This window comes from Mesocricetus auratus, unplaced genomic scaffold (assembly GCF_017639785.1).
Source record: "Mesocricetus auratus isolate SY011 unplaced genomic scaffold, BCM_Maur_2.0 Super-Scaffold_100009, whole genome shotgun sequence".
NCBI classification, from domain to species: Eukaryota; Metazoa; Chordata; class Mammalia; order Rodentia; family Cricetidae; genus Mesocricetus; species Mesocricetus auratus.
In genome coordinates this window covers 48,755,835-48,764,080 of record NW_024429193.1, presented here as the reverse complement: position 1 = coordinate 48,764,080, position 8,246 = coordinate 48,755,835, and the positions used below count along the sequence as shown (strand labels likewise).

At 48.2% G+C, this 8,246-nt stretch overlaps 1 protein-coding gene across 1 annotated transcript; it reads right to left on the bottom strand.

Moving 5' to 3' along the window:
- Positions 1–3,002: 3,002 nt before the first annotated feature.
- On the bottom strand, positions 3,003–7,850 carry LOC110342127 (glutathione S-transferase Mu 3-like). Its single transcript, XM_021230975.2, is given in 9 exon segments — positions 3,003–3,472; positions 4,743–4,762; positions 4,765–4,852; positions 4,929–5,024; positions 6,275–6,375; positions 6,474–6,555; positions 6,835–6,899; positions 7,475–7,550; positions 7,815–7,850. Coding segments are annotated over 9 exon segments (654 nt in total). The 3' UTR covers positions 3,003–3,382.
- Between the last annotated feature and the right edge of the window lie 396 nt (positions 7,851–8,246).

The window sequence follows — 8,246 nt, the reverse complement described above, 5'->3', positions numbered from 1 at the left end:
CTCATGGACACTGATATCTTGGCAGGCCCTTCATGGAATATAAAACTTTCTCTTAATTTCGTAATCTGTGAGACCGGGGTGGAGGTGGGGGATGTAAAAATCCAGGTGATGAGAAGTATTCCCAAGACAAGACTTGCAGGAGGAACAAAGCTTGGAAATTTTATTATACATGTACAGACAATCTAAATTTATCACACTGTGCCACATACATAGCTTGGATTAAACTCTTGTTACAAAATAAAGAGAGAAGTTGAAAAGGATATAAATATGAAAATAAATATAGTTTTGGTAAGAGGGTAGAAATTTTTTTAGAAATCTGTAGTAAGAGTGGATTTTGTATAATAAAACAAGATTTTTGTCCTCAAAATGAAAGAACATTTTTCAAAACTTTAAATCAAGTTGTAGACAGCCTGAATAAACCATACAGGGCCTGTGGATGACATGTCTGATGACTAAAGCTTATTAACTGTGACGCTCAAAGTTCAATACACTAATGTCAAAGTTATCTTTAAATCCACAAAATTCTCCTAGGATATTGGTCTCTTGGGCTGTTAAACATTGTTTCATCAATATAACCAGGGAAACTGAGTCTTAACAAAAATCAAGATTTGTTTAAAACTGTCCAGTGTTTTTTCTGGGCCTGATCAAGGGGTCACATGAGAGTTACAAGATTGGCAATTCTGTCCTTCTGGGTGTTCACCAAAACACCAGGAGTTCTACATCAATAAGGGTAAGGGGACCTACAAAGACTGCCAACATTTTGGTCCTTTCCCTCCAAGGCCAGCCAGGACCCATGAGACAGGGTCAGTAGAATGTGTAGGCATCTTTTGGGGTTAGGGAGGATCCTGGTGTCAAGGAAATGCCCAGGAATGCACAAGGATGACTCCAGCTAAGACTCCTAGCAGGAGAGAGTACCTGAACTGACCTTCTCCTATAATAAAACTGGTGACTACCCTAACTATCATCATACTGGAGAGCATTCATCCAGTAACTGATAGAAGCAGATACAAAGATCCACAGCCAAACACTGGGTCAAGCTCTGGGAGTCCTGTTGAAGAGAGAGAGGAAGGAGTGTATGAGCAAGGGGTTCAGGGTCATGACAGGGAAACCCATAGAGACAGGTGACCTGAGCTCCTGGAAGCTCACTGACTCTGGACCGGCAGCTAAGGAGTCTCCATGGGACCAACCTAGCCCCTCTGTGTGTGACAGTTGTGTAGCTTGGTCTGTGGGGCTCCTAGCAGTGGGATAAGGACCTGTCCCTAGTGCTTGAGCCGGCTTTTAGGAAGCCAGTTCCCATGCTGGGTTGCCTTGCAGGGGGAGGAGCTTGATCCTACCTCCACTTGATGCTTTGTTGACTCCCATGGGAGGCCTGCACCTTTTTGAGTGGAGATGGAGCAGGACTGGATAGGGGTGGTTTGGGTAGAAAAGACATGGAGGGAGGGAACAATAGAAGGAGAGGGAGAGGATCAGTATGTAAAATGAAAATTTGATTAAAAAAGAACACGTAGGCATGTTATTACAGGCTCTGCGGATATGCATGTGTTATCTTTAATGGAAAAGGACTGCTGTGGTCTGCATCCCGTCTTCTTCTGACTGCAGGAGACCCCCCAGAGCCCATGGTAAAATCAGTCCTGACTGGACAGGAAGCAAGGGGAAAACTCCAGATAAAGCCTGAGAAAAGAATGCACTCGGCCAGGGATGCCTGGGTATGACAGAATGAACTCACACATCATCTAGCTTTGACTCCACCTGAGCCCTGTGCCCATGAGTGGTACCTGACCCCAGTGGTGAGAGTGGTCCTCTTCACCAGTCTACCAAGTCAAAAGTGCATCACTTCTAGAAACATCACCATAGCCACACCAGCATACATTTCACATGCTTTCTGGGAGCTCTCCACACAGTTCATCTGACACATAAAATATCAACTTTGGGGAGCAGATGAAGTCTAAGCGGATGTATATTGTTGATATGAACATGTCTATGTCAAGAAGCACAATGCCTCAGCCCCATGAGAATGACAAGACCTTCCAAGGTCAGGCTCAGAAGAAAGACAAGATCTTCTTGTGGCCCAAGGACAAATGTTGACTGTGTGTGCAGAAAGTACAACCACAGCTTCTTCCTCCAGGATGGCAGTGTTAGAGACTGCTCCCCTACAGACCCTTACAGGGATTATCTAGCATACTTCATTGTTCACATGTAAATAATAAACCCACCTTCTTGTTCAGCTGTACACGCTGAATCTCTGGGTGGCTACTGCATCTCCATCACAGTACATGACCTACAGATCCCAGTTTTTCTGTATTTGCTTCAGTCTTTCTTCATTTCTAGTTGCCCCAGTCAGGTCCATCCCAGAGTCATGCAGGTCTTGGCAGTCAACCATTCCATGTACTCAAACCCTGAATACAACAGCAGCTAATTACTTTATGTCTGCACAAAACTGGGGTTTGATGGTCATGGACTCATCTTTAAACAGTTCTCCAAGAACTGTCTGAATAACACAATATTAAACAGAGACACAGGAACCTCACTGTCCAGGAGATTTACTGACAGTGATTCCTTGGGTGCAGGATGGACAGGTCATAAAAATTAGCAGAGAGTTCTATTCTCCAAATAGAACGGATTAACTAAGAATGAAGGTCCCCACACCAGTGGAGCTTCAAGCCAGAAGAGGACAATAAAGCCAGTGAAGACAATATCCTAGAAGCCCAATGCTGACACAGCTGAGATGTGGAGGTAGAGAGACCATCCAAGGCCCCTCCTGGGCACTTCCATCTGCCTCATCATCACACATTGAGACCCACAGGCTTCGCAGTTCAGAGTCCCAGTGAATGAGAGCCTATGCAAACACACTATCCTCTAGAGAGCTTTGTCCCAGTTGTGAGGGTCTCAGGTTAGAAGCAAGATATTTCAAACCTATTCTGGTTTCCATGAGACTCTTGGAAGCAGCTGTGACACTTGGTGAATCCAAAAAGCAAAAGGAATGAGACACAGCACGGGGCAAGTGTGTTTCAGGTTTTACTGGAGGTGAGACAGGCCTGGAGCAGCCCCTCCACTGAGAGCCTGTTGGAACTGGAGGCAGTATTGACCTTTAGAATAATTCTGAGGAGTAGAGTTCAGGGCAGACATCAAATCATGGAAAAGGACTGTGCGCTTGGGTTAGGACAGGAGTGAAGAAGGGACCTTGGTGAAAGGAAGTGGGGAGATGGAGACTACATGGGCTTAATGAGGGCAGGCTTGATTAGGAAGCAGGGGGCTTCAAAGCCTTGTGGAGAAGGGAGCAGGAAGAAGCGAGCACCATGATGCGGCAGGGCAGAAGGCCAGCTGTCCCCAGGAGGATCCAGTGTGCACAGGACCTCCCTGTGAGAGCCAGCATGGTAGGAGCCTAATCAGTGCCCCACTGGGCTATCTTAGTGAACACAGGTCTCGGGAGGAAGCGGCTGGTCTTCATGTAGGCAGAGATCTTCTTCAGGCCCTGCAAATTGGGAAGGACAGAGCAGGAGCTCAGGTCTGTATCCTCTCTAGGCTAAGCAGTCCCACCAGGATTAACATTTCTCAAAAGCTCAAGCCCTGGAACACAGCACAGCAAGCTTAGCTCCCGGCCCTGGGAAGAGAACTCCTCAATTCCTATAATGCAAGAAAGACTAGACCCTATGGAAGTGCTTTATACCCACTAAAGGTTACAATGCAGGATCAGGAAACACCATGACCAGTTATCGGAAAGCAACCTGAGGTCCACAGAGGTTAATCCAGCTTCCCCTTCTCTCATGGTGACAACCAAGACAGGGCTGGAGTCAGCCTGGCTGTGGGGCTGCCATTCTCTCTCTCCCTCTTCCTCGCCGTCTCTACCTCTCCCTCTACCCGCCCACCCATCCGTGTCCCCTGAACTGACATTTCACTGGAAAGCACTTTCTAGCTTGCATTTGCACACATAGGAGGGATGCAACGGGGAGAACCAGGAAGTCAGGTGGAAGCCAGTGACTCAGCAAACCCTGAATGAAAGGGGATATCAAAACAGCCACCAGAGAAAGGCTGGACACCATCCTAAACGATTTCCTGGGAGCTGAGTTGACAGTTCTTCAGTTGGTTCCTACGTATAATCTCAATGCACCCTGGCTGTCCTCATCTGCACCCACAACACGGGACCAGTCCATATGACTGCATGTTGTACCACACACCAAGCTGGAGGAGACACAGGCAATTCCAGAGGGGACAAAAAGATCCACCACGGGCTAACTCTACACACAAGCTGGGCTAAAGGGTGCTCTGCTTCTCCACTCACTCACCCTAGAGCCAAGCCAGATATTGGACAGTCCCCTAGGACACCCAGCCTGGGCAGACCAGAACAAGCTGATGAGAATTAACTGGGAAAGTGCCTCGTTGATGGAGAATGAACAAGGTCAACAGACAGCAGGTAGAAAACCCCTTGGATCAAAGCCTCAGATTCCGCACTATAGATGACGTAAGACTGAAGTCAGGTGCAGTTCAGACTGGGCTCAGCAGCCATAGGGAGTGTCACATGTGTCTCACAGTCTGGGTTTCTACAGTTCTCTGCTGGTTCAGTCCCAAGATTGTGGTATTTGCATGCCCTACCCCCACCATTGGGGATTTTGGAGTAGTAAATTTTGCCCCATACAAATCTTTACAGAAAACTCAAAAAAAATTCCTAGTTGATTTTCTTTAGTCTCAGGTTAGAAAAGCATTATGGAAGAGAAGAGAAGGCCACCCAAAGGAAGCAGGATCACCTCAAAGCGGGCCAAGAATTCTTCAGGTTTGGAAAGGCATCCAGGCACTTGGATTCAAACATACGATACTGGTCAAGGATATCGTAAGCGAGGAAATCCACATAGGTGACCTGCAGAAAGCCGATCAGTGCACTGGGGAAGAATGACAGCTCCCCTATCCATCCCACCCCACCTCACCCCCTTTACCTTGTCCCCTGCAAACCATGGCCTCTTGCCCAGGAACTCAGAATAGGTTTTCATCTCATCAGGGATGGCCTTCAAGAACTCTGGCTTCTGCTTCTCCTGAGGCATAAAACAGCTGTCATCACCCTTAGTCACAGGCTTCCTGTCATAGAGGCTGCTGACCTTGAAGAGCTAAGCACACGAGTTATCACCACCATTTTATTAGTAGCAGATGGCATTTGTTAGAGGTGATGGGAAGACAGTCGGGAATACTACATTGTCCCTAAATCTGTCACCACTGGTACCCAGGTGCTGTGAGTCACATCCAGGACTTCGTAAGTATCATGGACATTATGGTCTGAGAGATCCAGTGCAGCCATAGAAACAAAGGATTTATGGATCCCAGGAGAAGACGAAGTTATACTGGGGTTTCTTGGAATGCATAAGAACAGATAAGATATTTGCAGAGCATGCACCATATTTGAGCAGTCACTAACGTTGAAAAGAAGAATAGCCAAGGGTCCTCTGACCGGCCCTGTCCTGCCTCCTGGAAGATGTATTGACTCTGATGCCGAAGACAGAGCTCTTGAAAAGTACTGGGTGTGTGAGAGACCACTGCACAAGCCATTCCCAATCTGTGCTTCCCATCTTCACAGTGTGTGTGTGTGTGTGTGTGTGTGTGTGTGTGTGTGCATCTGTGGAAGCTAAAGTTGCTATCCAGTGTCTTTCTCAACCATTCTCCATATTACTTTTTATGACAGTGTCATACACTGAACTTGGAGCTCACAGCCTGACTGGGCTCACTGGCCAGTAAGCCCAGTAATTCTCCTGTTTTTCCCCCAAGGTGTTATAATTGTGAAGACCATGCTGTCACACTCAGGTCTGTCTGTTTTTAGTGTGGGTACCAGGATCTGTAATCAAGGCCTCATGCTTACACATCTAGGACTTTTATCCTCTGAGCCACCTCCTAGTCCTGATTTTCATCTTTTGAGCCTGTGTTTTATCTTTTTTTCATCTTTTGAGCCTGTGACAATTTCTCTTAAGAGAAATTGTTAGTGTGAACACTAGGTTAGATGACACATGGCCAAAGGACAGAAACGACAGGTATTTTAACTGTACATTAAATGTCTTTGGTCAGAGAGTTCACTCTATAGAATCTCAACCGTATCTTGCACGGTGACTCTAGTCTTAATGGTCTCACACTGTTGATGAGCTATCTCGCTGGGGTTATGAGGGTTGCTCTGCTGGTAAGATGGGAGAGCTCAGAGACATGGTAACACAGTTCATTCAGTGAAGGAAGATGCTGCATATCTGATGCAAGACTTTAAGTCCTGCTGCAAACCCTGTCTGCTCCCCCACTGGCAACTCACAAAGTCCGGGCTGCAGCAGACTATCATGAGCTGCATGCGGGTGTCCATAACCTGGTTCTCCAGAGTGTCCACATGAATCCTCTCCTCCTCTGTCTCTCCACCTGCAGCACACACAGCACAGACTCACGCTCAGCATCCCATCCCAGCCAAGACAAGGAGGATATCCCCCATGTCCCACCCTGCAGCCAGCCCCACTCACACAGGTTGTGCTTGCGGGCGATGTAGCGCAGGATGGCGTTGCTCTGGGTGATCTTGTGTGACCCATCAATTAAGTAGGGCAGCTGGAAGGATAAGCAGGGATGGTCAGATGGGATATGTGGTCCCTGAATCCTCTCCCTGGGTGAGGACAGACAGGGGGCCTGGTACTCGGTGTGCCTGGCATGGGACACCCTCCATGAACACAGCACACACTGAATGGAAGAGCTGGACACAGCCATCACTATGTAACCCTGGAATGGGAGCAAGTGAGTAGAAGCAGTGACCCCAAGTCCTCTCAGCCAAGCAAGGAGATGAGGTAGGGACGCCATGCTTTCCCCAAACTACCCTTTCCCTGCACCTACATTGGGAATGTCCAATCCCAGATTGAATTTCTCACTCAGCCACTGGCTTCTGTCAAAGTTGGGGGCTGCAGACAAGATGATATAAAATGAAATCAGTCCAGGGTCTAACTCCTTCCTTGGGGACCCACCCAAGGAGTCAGGAGCAAGATACCCTGAAGTGTCTGCAACCTCTCACACGAAGTCATTTTCCAAGGTGGAGGAGAGGGCTATAACCAAATGGTAATAAGGAGAGCCTGAACCCAATAGGACCCCAGTAGTGAACCCAGGACAATTATACAGGTGGGCCAGGAACTACATTCCCAGTGTTTTTGTTTTCCTTGTGGTTGTTTGAGACAAGGTTTATCAACTATGTAACTCTGGTTGTCCTGGAACTAGCTATGTAGACCGGGCTCACCTCAAACACACAGAGGTCCACCTGCTTCTGCTGCCTTAGTGCTGAAATTAAAGGCGAGTTCCATCACACCAGGCCATTCCCAGTGCTTAAAAACCAAACTGCACCCTCAAAGAGGTTTCTGGAAGCAGCAGGCTCTAGCTCCATCTGTAGGAGGGCTGCAGATCTGAGGAATAAGGGGCTAGGCATGGGATAATGGGCATCATTGGACAAAGGGAAGCAGGTGACTGATCAGGAAGGTGTCATTACCGTCCCCCATGGTGTATCTCTTCTCCTCATAGCTTGAGTCTGTGTATTCCAGGAGCAGGCGGATGGGGTGTGTCAGCTGGGAGAGAGGACCACACGAGGTTAGAGATGGTCAGACCCTTACCGTAAGACTTCATCATCTCATTTGAGTCCTCCCGCTCTGCAAACACAACCCCATGGTGTGTACACACACACTCACACCTGTACAGCCTCAAATGTGCAACCTCCCAAGTTTGTGAGCTCCAGAGCACTAACAGGAGTACCCTTCTGTTAGAAACAGTCCTAGCGGCTCTGAACTTCCCGCCCAAGTCCTAGTCCTCTCCTCAGGCAGATTCCTTCTCACTCCGCGGACATTCCAGTAACCCAGTGTCATAGGCATGGTGCTGGTGCTGGGGTCTTGGCAGACTGGCTTCAGAAAGGTTTAGCAGGGCACTTTAAGGAAGCACCAAAGGAAAGGTGGGAGGGGCCTTGTAAGCGGTCCCGCCCACTCAGGCAGTGGCTTTCCCTCCAAACGTCCTCAGAGACTCTGAACCCTAAACCAGCCACACCCTCATCCTGGGAGAAGCAGAAGAAATATCCATGCAGCCTCAGGTCCCAGGATTGTGATTGGGGTCCCCCAGGCGCCTCAGCGTCTTCCAATCTCCTTTAGCGCCTTCCCGCCGCTGCCCCCTAGTAGGTGCCCCAAAAGCTAAAGTGCAGCTTTCCTTTCCTTGAAGAACATGGCTTTCACCCCTAGACTGTGGCAATGTGTTATTCAGGGAGGCCCAACTCTCAA